This window comes from Pelobates fuscus, chromosome 5 (genome assembly GCF_036172605.1).
Source record: "Pelobates fuscus isolate aPelFus1 chromosome 5, aPelFus1.pri, whole genome shotgun sequence".
Classification (NCBI taxonomy): domain Eukaryota; kingdom Metazoa; phylum Chordata; class Amphibia; order Anura; family Pelobatidae; genus Pelobates; species Pelobates fuscus.
Window position 1 is genome coordinate 129,767,750 of NC_086321.1, and position 14,826 is coordinate 129,782,575.

Below are 14,826 nucleotides of genomic sequence, written 5' to 3' on the forward strand. Positions count from 1 at the left end.
CCACCCAGAATCCTTTGCGGTTGCAACATCGCTGCAGATTTTGGATTTCTGTGGGAAAAGCAAGTCTTATGGCTTGACTGGTGTGCAGATTTTTGTTTAACATTGTATTAACTATATATATATATATATATATAGATAGATAGATAGATAGATAGTGTGGTGGAGGGGGTCTAAAATACCTCACTATTTCATTTTGTTTTTACATATTAGAACCTTTTTTTTCATGCCCTGTAGGTGTTTCTGGGATCTGTATGCATAGACATTCCCTTGATTAGCATCACCAAAAGGGTACGGAAATGATCGTGCAATGATTGTATTCCTCATGACATGTGACAAACTAGCATTAGTCACTTTTAATGAGGCCCCTAGAGATGGTTCAATTTCTACAGCCCCTATTTGAGCTGTGTCTGGGGAAAAAAACATTAAATCTGATTATTCATTGCTTTAGAGATAGGGATGGAAGACTCCTGTGGGTTTCCTCATACATAAGTATAAGAAATTCACACAGCCTATAAGTATACCTTTTACATGACCGAAAATAACTCAAAAGGTTTGCAGTATACCATATATTGCATGCTCCCAGAAGATAAGTCAGCATTTTCCAATTTCTAAAGCACTGTAGAAATTCATGACCGGATAATAAAAAAATTGTGAGAAAAGGATTTGTTTTATGAAGAAAATAAATACCCCATGCCTATTGCCAGTTGTTGTGTACTCCATAAGGGCCAGAGAAATGTTGTGATTTTTGCAATGCAATTGTTCATTTTTAATTATTTTTTTTTTGTGACGGGACACACAATCTACAAAAAAGAATACTTTTTTATGTAGTCTCTAATGACATTAGAGATTTGCCAATTTTAGTTTTCAAACTTTAAAATTAAATGAGTTGGCAAATGCATACCATTACCAAAAGAATCCTGGAGTATCTCACCTAGAGTGTATTGTGCCTTATTAGTTGGCCATGTTGTCACCAATTTCTTTCAAAGTATGTGTTTTGAATTTGTACTTTGCCTTTGCATTTTTGTGGTGTACAACTTTGCTATATCCCTGAGTACAGCAATATAACACCTTTTGTATTTTTCCGGAATTACAAGGGCAAATTAGGTAGCTACCCATTATTTTTTGTCACATTTTGTGGTGTATGAACAGCTTAAAATGTCAAATTATCCCATAAATACAGAGCATATCTCACATGGTACATTTACATAGCATTGGGACCTTGAAATTCAGTAATGCTGTTTTGTTGCCCTGTATTTGTATAGTACAGCAATGCATACTGTTCCCATGTTTTTGTGGTGTTACATCGCCTAATTAGCAACCTGCCTGTTCTAGTTGTTTTTGTTTATAAATCTTTATGATGAGGTTTTAAATTTGTGAGCTGATAAAATGTCTCAAAAAGTCCCAAATAACATTTGCAAAACATAGACCATTTAGAGAATCTCACATTGTGTATTTTAAGCCCTGTTATTAAGTATTATGCACTGTAATGACACAGGGTACTGTGTAATAGACCCAAGTCATTATAACAGAATTAGGGGCTTAGGTTTGGTGCTTATTGGATTCCCACATTAACGATGCTATGGAATGCAACTCAAATCAGTCTCCGGCAGTGATGCTGTAACATTTAAAATGTACATGTCTTGACAGATATAGGTTTGCAGTTTTTTTTAACTAACTGGCTTGACTCATGTTATATTATTGATTATTTCTTCCATTAATACTATTAAAAGCTCAAATTTTAATTTATATCCATCACCTATGTGTCTTGGTGAGAGCATGAATCATGTTTCCAATGGGTGTTAAAATTGCTGTAAGACACATCCCACAACAAGAAGCCTCCAGTTATTTCTCCGCACCAGGTCTTTGCTAGGAAGAAAGAGAGGGCTTGCGGTAGCTGTGGGGGTGCCTGGTCTGCACCTATTTAACCATTAAAACTATTAGTATGTGCTGTGCCGTCCTGGACAAAGGAAGGCTTTTTAATGCTGTAGCCCTGATATTAAACCTCCACAGCGATCCCGATCTGGTGGGACTGCCTGACAACTAAAGCAGTGACATTGCGATCACATGACTCACATTGGCAGCTTAACCCCTTAAGGACCAAACTTCTGGAATAAAATGGAATCATGACGTGTCACACACGTCATGTGTCCTTAAGGGGTTAAATCACTGCCTGCAGGGAAAAATTTCACAAATAAATTGTAAATATGTTCTTTTTCTTTCAGATACGAGATCTAGTGTTGGACAGAGTTATAGAAAATAAACAGTTTGAAAAGTTTGTGAAAACCAAATATTTTAATTTATTAAAGCAACAAGTCATAAAATCCAACAAAGTGAAAGAACTTGCAGATTACCTTGTAAACATGAATTGGTAAGTTAAACATATAACATCTCCTGCAACCTGATTTTAACAAACATTTATTTTCCATACATCCAAGCGACAGTCACCATAAAGGTGTAGTTGCCCTTCCTCACTCACAGGTTGGTGGCATTGAAGAAGGTAAAAAACAAAAGGCAGTCTCCTCCCCTTATAAGGGCAATCATTTCAGTAGTTCTTTTTGTGTATAGCATTTGTTCCCATCTATCCATGGTAATGGGGCAAAAAATTATAGTCGTATGAAAATTACTTACTTTCCTCTGCTATTTTTATATTTTGAATTTCAGGATGTATATTCGTGTCTAGCATGAAAGTGTTATTACAAAATTACAACCTTTTCTTTTTTGACTGTATAACCATGCGAACATTTATTAGTTTCCTAGCTTATTTCTACAGGACCTCCACACACTCCACCCTGGCTACTGTCTATGTTATAGCATTAATAGCATGTCTGACAAAATTCAGGTGTCTGTAATCTTCTCTGACTCCTTTAATACATTCTTGATCATAATGGACAGGAGAAAACGTGTACAGCCAGGTTCCAAACTATATGCATTATGCAGATAACAGTGTGGGCAAAGTGACTGCAGAATAGAGCCTTGAAGATCGTTTCGCTGGGCAGGCTGTTCTTTTGTACTGTAAAAGGAAATTTCATCCAGAATATTGTAGGATGATTCTGATGTTTAGTCTAGTATTGCATTGCCTCTCTTTGCTGTTATTTTCTTACCATTATTCCTGGTTTTCTGTCTGGTTCTACTATTTATTAAACACAGGGGGGGGGGAACCCTATGTCCAAAATACAACTGAGAAAGAATGTGGGTCTATGGTTGTACCAAGTGTGCAAACTAAGGTGGAGGAGCCTTAGTGAAATGTGTGCCGGGTATTTCTGTGATGTCCAGTAATACAACTCCTAGATCATCTTGGGGAGATATAAAATCTGCCTTATTTTATATCTCCCTACGATGATCTAGGACTTTTATTACCGGACATCACAGAAATAACCGGCACACATATTACACTGTAGCATTTATGTACTTATTTCTGGCTTTCTGGTCTATTGCAAGAGACCATGCTCCTACATCTTGCTGTTTTTTTCTAAAAGTCACTGTTTATATGTAGGAACTTTCTATAGGTCAGCAAGGAGGTATAAAGATAGTTGAGGGTTTAGAAAATGATCCTCTCCTTGTGATTTCGTGCCACACAATTTATTTCTCTATATTATGGTGTAGCTTTGCCACTTTGTGACAGTCTAAATCACTACACTGTTGCAGATTGATTGCAACGGTTTCTTTTGAATTACTTGGCTTGGTCACTCTGTAGTATAACCATATATACATGTTCTTTGTCAGGGACATTTTGGCCATGCAGTTTTTATTACTCTTTTCTATATTTTAATATTTAATAAAAGTTTTGTTTTAAAGTGTTCCCTTTCCATTCACTGTCTCTATGTCTGCATGTATTATCTACCAGTTTTGAACATATCTGTTAAGAGATGCATGTATATCTTGGTCAGTTTCTTTGGTTACAGAAGCATTTGCATACTGATCAAATAGTTAGTTTCAGATAGGTAACCTTCTTGTATTTGACATTTTTATTGGTATTATTACTTAATATTTTATTACTGCCAACTAAAAATTAGTATGCTTGATTCAGATGCTGGTAATGGATGTATCATGTTTCCCTACACTGTATCAGTAAGTTTAGTATTATTTATACATGTTGAACTTTTGTGTAGGAGACTTAAAAAAAAACTGAGGTGGAAGTTCTGTGGTCTACCTCCAAAGTCCTGCTTCAGTGTTCCAGAGCATGCAGTGAAGAAACCTATTGGTATTCAGGTAGACAACTATGATACAAAACATATCTACATCTTCAGCTGAGACACATTATCTTATTTTACTATTCCTTCTAGTAGTTTAAACATGTTTTACAGTGGAAACGTGTTCCTTTTTTTTTTTTTTATTCATCAGATATTAATGTTGTGTATTTTAGTTTGGATGAAGCTGCTGAAGTTGTAAAGGAATGTTTACAGCGCCGTGGGAAACCTTGCCCTAGAAATGCAAATTCTCTAGATGTTGTAAAGGTAAATTGTAAATAACAATTCAAATTGTAAACATATGAGAATTATTAGTCTTCCTGGACCTTATTGATAACTCTATTTTTGAATGGCAAGTGATGCCTAGGAAACATAAAATATCTGTAAGGCAGCCAGCCTTCTTAATTCATAGTAAATAAAGTACTGCTAATTATATAGTATTATCATAATGATTGCAGTAGTCCTGTAAGTCTAGCAATCAGCCACAACATGAAAATCACTGACAGGGGAATTGGATAACATTGATTATATCATTACAATGGCACCTGTCAAGGGGTGGGATATATTGGGCAGCAAATGAACAGTCTGTTCTTGAATTTTGAGCCATGTATGTATGTGTATATCTAGATTTATTTTGCATGTCTCTCACTTTTTTTTTATTTTTTCTGAAGGAATTTTTAAATGGGCATGCTTAATTGGTATCAACTGTCAAGGAAAATGTGTTTGAAAACATCAGTGGAATGAAGGTCCATGAAAAATCATATACACGAAGTTACTTTATATTGTGTACATTTTGTCTAAAAATATTTGTTTGTGTTATTTACAAAAACGTACTGTTTGTAACAGTAAAAACAAACACAATCCTGTATGATATAATTATATTTGTCATGTATTTAATAAAAGATGTTCTTTAGTGTCAATTTCTTTCAAATATATTTTATCATGTACATTACTGTCAGCTTAACAAAGTAATTGATTAGAAGTATATTTAAAAGGTGAAAACGCCAAGACATTTACACACAGTAGTCATCAAGTAAAGTTGTATAATTTAGTTGCTTATTAGCTACAATGGCGAGATACCAATGTAACAGTGCCTGTTGGGTTGTTGCACCTTTGTTGCGTCAATCTTGACGCAAATTATCCATTAACGCATCATAATTGTGCCCATTTTGAGGCAATCACAAGAGTCTAAGTGGTATTTAAACCTCCTTTGCCTGTTATGTTGGGGTGATCTGATTTATTACAGTTGAGTGCATTTATAACCGTTTCTGGTTTTCCGTTTACGTACTTTGGTTATATTTTATCATTTTTTTAATATTCAACCTGGCCACCTCATAGGATCGGTAATACGCATCTACCCTTTCTGCCTTTGCAAGTTGTGACTTAAGCTCTATGTCTTACACCTGGTCTTATCCTGTCAATTGGACATTTGTGCACATGCTGTCATACATAGTACAGGTGATACTCGAAAAATTAGAATATCGTGCAAAAGTTAATTTATTTCAGTAATGCAACGTAAAAGGGGAAACATATATAAGATATTGCATTACATGCAAAGCAAGATAGTTCAAGCCGTGATTTGTCATAAGTGCGATATGTAGGTGGTGGAAGTGCACTCAACCCTTCGTCATGGAATCGGGGTGCTCTAACGGATAAGTCCCAGTACCAAAAAGGACCAAAATATAGAATTTCAGTGTAGAAATAATCCAAGCACTCCAACGAATTCCAAAGAAAAGGCAGTTTTATTGGAACCAGGAACCAGAAAGCAACGTTTCGACCCCTTAGGGCCTTTGTCAAGCTTTAGTCGCATCTGGCGTTAAGTAGGGGCGGATGCGCGCAATGTTTTTGAGATCGAAATGACCGGATTTGGCGATAGACTGAACATGAGACTTGAAGGAGAGGTCAGAGTCAAAGAGAACACCTAGGCAGCGAGCCTGCGTGGTGGAACTGATGGTAGCACCGTTGACTTGGAGGGAGTAACAACACTTGAGGGAGGAAAGACCAGAATTTCAGTTTTTGTCAAGTTTAGTTTAAGGAAGTGGGCAGCCATCCAGTTAGAAAAAGCAGAGAGGCAGTCAGAGACACTAGTCAAGACGGACGGGGAGAGGACAGGTAGATTTGCGTGTCATCTGCATAGAAATTATATTGGAAGCCAAAGGAGCTAATGAGTTTACCAAAGGAGGCAGTATAGATGGAGAACAGTAGGGGACCAAGGACTGAACCTTGGGGGACACCAACAGAGAGGAGTTGGGGAGAAGAAGCAGAGCCAGAGAAAGAAACACTGAAAGAGCGCTGGGAGAGGTAGGAGGAGCACCAGGAGAGAGCAATATATTGTAGACCGATATTGCGGAGGATGAGAAGAAGCTGTTGATGATCAACAGTGTCAAAAGCTGCAGACAGGTCAAGGAGAATTAGGATAGAGTAGTGACCACGAGATTTTGCAGCGAGTAGATCATTGGATACTTTGGTCAGTGCTGTTTCCACAGAGTGCTTAGCGCGGAAACCAGACTGAAGCGGGAATCTGTGCCCTTTATCTATTCACTTGAAACACGTTATAAATTAGATTAACAATCTACTAAATCAGACTGAATTTTATAAATCCTGTTTAATATGTGTTGAAGCATTGGTAATTTCACAGGTAATTCCTCACAAAAAGGAATAATGGCAAAAGTCTTGAGTAGGTCTAATTAAACATCTTATTACTCTAGAATTATGGTTTTAGAGGTGTAAACAGAAATCTTGCATCACAAAAGTACATGCCTGGTTTCTTTCCGTGATGTGTTTTTTTTTTGTTTTTTTTAATTCTTTATTTTATTGAGGCATGAGATTATGGTGGTACAGAAAAAAAAAAAGGGAGACTTTCAAGAGTTATACAGGTTAGGGTCGTCATAACAGAGTACAGAAATCTCCTAGGATTCTAAGCCTCATTTTATATTTTATTAACAAGCTTAAACCATTGTGTTGATGCTATGCTACATACTTGTAATACTGCAGGCTATCAGTGTAATAGATATGCCAATGACTGGAATTGTCTGGCTAAACATGTAGTATAGTACAATATAAGCTTCACATGCCAGTATCTGGGTTTCACAGGCTAGGAAGTCCAGCAGAGATTTGCTTAGGTAGGCTAGGTATATTGCTATTGCTAAGGACTATCACCAAAGTGCCTCCATTATTCGATTAAGTAGATAGGGCAAAAAAAAAAAAAAGTCACAGGCAATATGTCAAATATAAAAACGAATGCCACGTCAAAAATACTGTGGCTGCGGGCCTGTGCTGAGTGTCCCGATCAGCCCACCCCTGTTCTGGTCGGTCCATAGCCCCATGGTGGAACCTGAAGACTGGGAGCTGCTTTGGTCATCTGTTTGCAGGGCAGTACAGTCTCTAGGTGAAGTATTCTCCGGGGTGCTGTGGGAGCTCCTTGTTTGGTTGCATCCTGAATGGCTGCCGTTGCAGGGCTGCTCATGCTCGGATCCTCCAGCCCGGGTTGTAGCGGGGGGCACTTCCCTGCATCCTCGGGTCCCTCTTCTGTACTTGGGGGGGGGGGGGGACCGTGGGCCCTCCGGAGCCTCGCTTTCCCGATGCTCCTTTGAGTAAGTGGGATCTCTGTCGGGCATGCTGGGATAAACAGGAACTTTTGCCTTGTGCTCGCTTCGCGGTGGCCATTTTGTGCCCTCCTCGTGTTTGCGGTAAAAGGTGAATCCCACAGTTGATTTCGGCTTGAGTTTGCAGGCGTCTTTACAGCCTGCGCCAGAATGCTGCGAAGATTTTGTTCAACCGTGCTGTGTAGTCAGCTTGGTCAGTGAGGCTTGTGTTTGGCTCCTTCGTGCTCTCTCCGGGTTGCTTGAGCGCCATTATAGCCGCTGTCCCAGGGGCATTCCGAAACCGTTGTCAGGCTGTATTGCGGGGGTAATCACCCCAGCGAGGACCGGGATATCCCCCGCCAGTCCAGGGGGGGGGGTTGCAGGGTTGTGTAGATTGTTCGCTTGCGAGCGTATCCTGTGCCAGGGGATTGAGCCGCCTCCCCCAGGCTGCAGGCTCCGCTCCGATGTAGGCCTCATGGCCGGTGCAGGTATTTTCATGCAATTTCGGTGCGAGTCAGGTATCATTGTGTGCCCTGTATGCTCCTGTTTCGTTCTCCGGGCTCAGTTTGCTGTTGACACCAGTAGTTTGTGCAGGATTGGCATTTTTTGTGCCCTCTATTGCAGGAGCCCTCAGAAAGCTCGACCGCCCATCCTGGCTGTCAGACCCCGCCCCCCTTTCCGTTATGTTTGAACTTCTTTCAAATATTTTTATTGAAGATTTTTAAATAAGTTTATATGATAGGGTACAATAATAATATTAAGAATAATATATACAGAAAATAACATTTACACAGGGGAACAATTTTACAAATCCAATAATCAAGTGGTATACAACAAATAATAACTTCAGTTTGTAATTGCTGTATTAATATATGCAATCCTGTATTTACAACAAGTTAATCATCTGGTCAGGCTTAAATCATGAACTAAGGTTATATTTGAGTCCGATGCTTTCCTCCCATACAATCCGCTCTTGTCGCGAAATATCTGTTTTCGTTGATGGCAGACGAAAAGCCAGTTGTTTGTTTACAAATGTGTACTGTATGACCTCAATCAAGTGGTGGTTTAGTGTATTTTTAGTGTCTGGTAATAATTGTTGCTGAAATTAAAATGTGTCCTAATATAATTTTTTTTAGAATTTCAGAATTTTTTTGAAGAGACAAAACTTAGGTGTTAACGTATCAATTGAGTTGTAAACAGTGTTGAATAATTCATGTATCATAGAAACACAGAATGTGACTGCAGATAAGAACTATTCGGCCCATCTAGTCTGACCAATTTACTAAATACTTTAATTAGTGTCTGGCCTTATCTTAAATCTAGGATAGCCTTATGCCTATCCATGCATGCTTCAACTCCCTCACTGTGTTCACCACTTCAGCCGGAAGGCTATTCAATGCGTCCACTACCCTCTCTGTAAAGTAATACTTCCTGGAATTATTTTTATTATTTTTTGGGGTCGTTTTTCCTCTTTTAAATCTAATATCCTCCTTTACTGCGTTACACATAGTTACATAGCTGAAAAGAGACATGCGTCCATCAAGTTCAGCCTTCCCCACATTTGTTTTTTGCTGTTGATTCAAAAGAAGTAAAAAAAAAACAAACTTTGAAGCACTTCCAATTTTGCAACTAACTAGGAAAAAAAATCCTTCTTGACCCCAGAATGGCATTCAGATTAATCCTTGGATCAAGAAGCCATTACCCTACATTGAAAAATTATATCCTTGAATATTCTGTTTTGCAAATATGCATCTAGTTGCTGTTTGAACATCTGTATGGTCTCTGATAAAACCACTTCTTCAGGCAGAGAATTCCACATCCGTATTGTTCTTACAGTAAAACATCCTTTTCTTTGCCTGTGTTGATTCCATTTATGTATTTAAATGTTTCTATCATATTCCCCTGTCCCTTCTTTCCTCCAATCTATACATGTTAAGATCCTTTAACTTTTTCTGGTAAGTTTTATCCTGCAATCCATGAATAAGTGTATTAGCCCTTCTCTGAACCTTTTCCAATGTATCAATATCCTTCTGAAGATACGGCTTCCAGTACTGGGTACAATACTCCAAGTGAGGTCTCACCAATGTTCTGTACAATGGCATGAGCACTTCTCTTTTTCTACTGCCAATTCCTCTCTCTATACAACCAATCATTCTGCTAGCATTTCCTGCTGCTCTATTACATTGTCTGCCTTTAAGTCATCTGAAATAATTACTTCTAAATCCCTTTTTTTTTCAGATGTTGAGGTTAGTAATGTATCAAATATTCTATACTCTGCCCCTTGGGTTTTTACGTCCAAGATACATTATCTTGCACTTATCCACATTGAATGTCAGTTGCCACAACTCTGACCATTTTTCTAATTTACATAAATCATTAGCCATTTGGCTTATCCCTCCTGGAACATTAACCCTGTTACATATCTTCGTATCATCAGCAAAAATAAATACCTTACCATCAAAACCTTCTGCAATATCACTAATAAAAATATTAAAAAGAATGGATCCAAGTACAGATCCCTGGCTACCCCATTGGTAACTAAACCTTGCTTCGATTATACTCCATTGACTAGAACCCTCTGTTCCCTGTCATTCAGCCACCTATTCAACAATATTGGAATCCAGACTTAAAGGGACACTATAGTCACCTGAACAACTTCAGCTTAATGAGGTTGTTCAGATGAGAACTATAGCTCCCTGCAGCCTTTCTAATGTAAACACTGTATTTTCTGAGAAAATACAGTGTTTACATTGAAAGCTAGGAACACCTCCAGACATAATATGCCTCCATCCACTCAGATCTGCTGTGCACGAGCATCCTAGATAGTGTTATAATGATATATTTTTAATTACGAAGTTTTCTTAATAAAGTAAGATTTTAGGTTGTCTGTATATGTATTTAATTGATACCATCATTAGGGTAATGGACTTTGTATGCCAGCCACCTGATTTTACCCATTGAGATGGGTATAAAAGAACGCATAGGACATGGATGGGCAGATCTGATGAAGCCGCGAACACGGCGAAACGCGTCATCACGCAAGTTACGCACCTTACGTCACGCATTTGAGGAAGTCCCTCCCCCCGGAAGTTTTTTCGGATACAGACGGTAACCACAGCGGCGAACACAACAAAGGGAACAGTCGACACCCTGAAGCTGCATATTACCGAACTTTTTTACATTTGAAATTTGGATGTGAAGGAAGGTGACTATTCTATGCTGTGCTGGGCAATAAATAATTTGAAGTATCTCCGTCTATACAGTCCTATATCTGAAGAAGCTGTTAAAGCTAGAGCAGGCTCATTCTGCTCTATGTTTGTGAGTGCACCTTTTTGGCATCTATAATTTATATAATTTTAAAACGGTTTTACACTATTGTGTTTTTTATGTCTCTCTTTTCCTTTATGTATATTTCTATTCGAGAGGACATATGTATGTATAATATTTTATTACACATTTGAGTGCACTTTGAAAAACACTTTGCACTTTATCATAAAGTTTTGCACTAGTTGCACTTTGAAACACTTGGGTCTTAAAGACACAGCGCACCTTATCATTCTTTTATAATATATGTTTCTTTTTATAATGTATTGTGGTACATGCTATCAGGCTTTCATAATTGTTTTTTTATAATAATGGTTTGATTATTCCCTATATATTTTTAACATATATATAAAATAAGTTTTTATATATTTCTTCGATATTTTATACTGGTATCTTATTTACATATTCCTTTTTTGCTCTTTATTTTCATTATTATGATGTCATCTTACTACTTTTTATCTTATTGATCTCCTTATATTATTTTACATTACATTACATTATTTTATAAATATCCTTCATACAAGATGGGAGTACATAATGCTTTCTGTCTATTATAAGTTAGAAATATACTTCTGTTTAAGTTGGCTCCTATTAAAATGTATTTTTCATTAGAGGGTACATTTGTCTTTAAATCTCCGCAGGTGGAACGCAGGTGCGTTCCACGGTCATCATATCCGCCGGCCTTTTGAAGTAGGAGGCAGATATGGGGAGAGGTGAAACGCACGTGCGTTCCACAAGCACCATGTCGTCCGATCACATGACCGGACAACATAGGAAATGAACGCTGAACCGGAAGTTATGCGTTCTGGACGAAAACCGGAAATTGACGCTGTGCGGATGAAGATGGCGCCAAAATCAATTATATTAAAGAAGAAAGAGACTTTTTACACTGAACATTCACCGACTGAGGAAGCCTACTTGGCGAAACGCGTTTTGGTGATTATATGGACCTTGTTTTATGCTTTTCTTTTATTTCTGGAATAAATTATTACTTTTGAAGTAGCTATTGTTCCTGCATCATCCTTCTCATCTACTGGAGTGGGATTTGGATCTCCCTTAAGGATCCTACTGCTATCCAGACTAGAGCCAGGTCACTTTATGGCTCTATCTTTGTGAGTGTGCTATTTAAAGAAATAGTGACATACTTTTGTTATATCAGTTTTACACTATTGTATCTCCCTCTGTTTCTGTTTCAGTTTTATGTTGTGTAATATTGAAGAGAGGGAAGTATTTATAGTATTTTGTTATTCACCGCTCCACCTATTTGTTGTATGCTATCATTGTATTCGTGAAGGTGAAGGGGATACCTCACTGGTGTTTTGAGCAGTTTCATACTTTGGGATATACTTGTTTGTGTATGGGTGACTGGGAAATGTAAGAGGGCAGGGGAACTAGACTTGTAATATCCCACTATCTGACAAAATGTCTCTTCTGCCCCTTGGGCAGCTTTGCAATTAAGCACGCATTCAAGCTTTCTATATTTTATTTAATTTTTTTTATATTTCGATATCAACCTAAAGTATTTGTATTTATACAAGGACTAGCTGCCACATCAATGTATGCCAATAATGACACCTTAATAAAGTTATTATGGCTCACACAAACCCAACTATGAACATTCAGCACTAAATATCACAATAGCAATATGCCCCTCCTCACAACTGCACCGCACACAACAAGACAATGATATTAACAAATCCTGGGGGAGTGTGCTGCACACTTCCCTTTGTTTGGATTATACTGACTATTTCATCAGACAGACACCAACCCATCACTTCAAACAGCTCTGTCAACCTCCACTGGTACATATCTGGACTATACCCGCTCCCCCACTAAACCCACCAGTCCGGATATACTCCACCCTCAGAAGGCCTGGTACTCCAAATTTAAGACCAGAAGTGACCTCTGAACCACATCCCCCACCTCCCTTTTTTCCCCTCTCCTCACCCACTGCTTTCATACTTCCTATACCCCGTCTCTCACACCCACCCTTCCTGGACCTATGGCCCCCTTATAACCTCTGGGCCCATCACTAACCTTGTGCATCACCCTTCCTTCTACTAAATAAGCAACCGCGTGCAAGGTACAATAATGGCCACCTCTTTCAAATGCATCTCTATTAATTGTAAGGGCCTCAATAGCCCATCAAAAACTCACCAATTCGTATGCTGGCCAATATAACCTGAGCAGACATACTCTTCTTACAAGAAACTAATTTTGTTCAGAACAGACCGCTCCCTCTCCTGAGCTGACATTATAATAAGTAATTTACAGCAAATTCCCCATCCGGAAAACAAATCGGAGTTTCAATTGTGCTCCATAAATCCTGCCCTTTACATATCCTACAAATGCACGCGGACCCCCAATGTAGATACTTTACTATCACAGGACACATGGACGCCCAGAAATACTCCACATCTTGTCTATGCACCCAACCTCCCGAACAGCTCATTCTGGCAGGCATTCCGTGCACACTTGTCACTCTTCCCATTCCACCTCCTCATAGTAAGAGGAGACCTCAATGCTACCCTATCCCCAATGATGGATAGACACCGTGCGAGCACATCGAAACACAACCAACTGCCAAATCAGACAAAATGCTGCACTCGTTCTTGTCTAGTTTCCATCTACTCGATGCATTGAGAATCCATCATCCGACAACACAAGACTACACTTTCTAATCTCACTCACATGAATCCCACTCCAGAATAGATATGTTCCTGCTCTCCCCATCCCTTGTGCCACAGGATAAGGCGACATCCATAGGTTCAATCACCTGGTCAATCATGCTGACATCACACTCATGATCAAAATGCCCAACACATTATGACTATGGTAAGGACCTAAATCCCAAACTTTTTCATAACCCATTAATTAGAGAACCCATCCAGAAGGCCATTAGAAAATACTTTGTCTTAAGTAAGGACTCGGTAACCTCTAAAAGCTTGCTATGGACAGCACATAAAACGGTACTCCGAGGCACAGTAATAAAGCTTGCATTGATACACAATAAACAATACTTGGCCAGCCTAGAAAACACACTCACAGAGCTGCGAACTTTGCAACACCAGTTCAAGCACAACCCTACTACGATCCTTAAAACGCAAATCACTAAATGCCAAACAGACCTTAAAGAGTTCATGGCCACATACTCCGCTAAAGCCCTTCAATGGACAAAACAATTATTTTATGAAAAGTCTAACAAAGCCGACACCCTCTTAGCCCACAGACATTGACACGAACCACATATAAACATATCGACAAAATCACCACCCCAGATGAACATTTTAAAGAACTCCCTGACCAAATAGCAGTAGTTTTCCAAAATTATTTCTCTGCACTGTATGATCACAATCTGCGAGCCCTTCTGGAACCTGAAGTGCTTTAGGGCTTAACCTAATCTAAATTCGGTACGGTTACCTACCCTGTCCCAGACAGTGGTAGAGATGATCACGTCTCCAGTAACACCGGAAGAAGTAGCAAAAACCCTTAAAACACTCAAGCTGAACAAAAGTCTTGGCCCAGAGGGCTTCACAGGATTATACTACAAAACCTTCTTTGGTGCCCTCATTCCACACCTGAGCAATCTATTCAATATAGCTTGCAGGGGGACCTGTTACTGCAAGAGATGCTCCAGGCCAACATTTGCCTTCTTTCAAACTGAATAAATTCCATCTCGACCCAGGACACTGCCACCCCATATCGCTATTAGACATAGATATCAAATTATT

At 38.8% G+C, this 14,826-nt stretch overlaps 1 protein-coding gene across 1 annotated transcript in view; it reads left to right on the forward strand.

Annotated features, from left to right (window-relative positions):
* Positions 1–5,079, forward strand: part of KNTC1 (kinetochore associated 1) — a 114,585-nt gene extending 109,506 nt beyond the window's left edge. Inside the window, exons 62-64 of the mRNA XM_063454289.1 lie at positions 2,223–2,368; positions 4,364–4,454; positions 4,859–5,079. Of these exons, the coding sequence (XP_063310359.1) occupies positions 2,223–2,368; positions 4,364–4,454; positions 4,859–4,882 (261 nt within the window). The 3' untranslated portion in view covers positions 4,883–5,079. The remainder of the gene's footprint in view (positions 1–2,222; positions 2,369–4,363; positions 4,455–4,858) is intronic.
* The last annotated feature ends 9,747 nt before the right edge of the window (positions 5,080–14,826 follow it).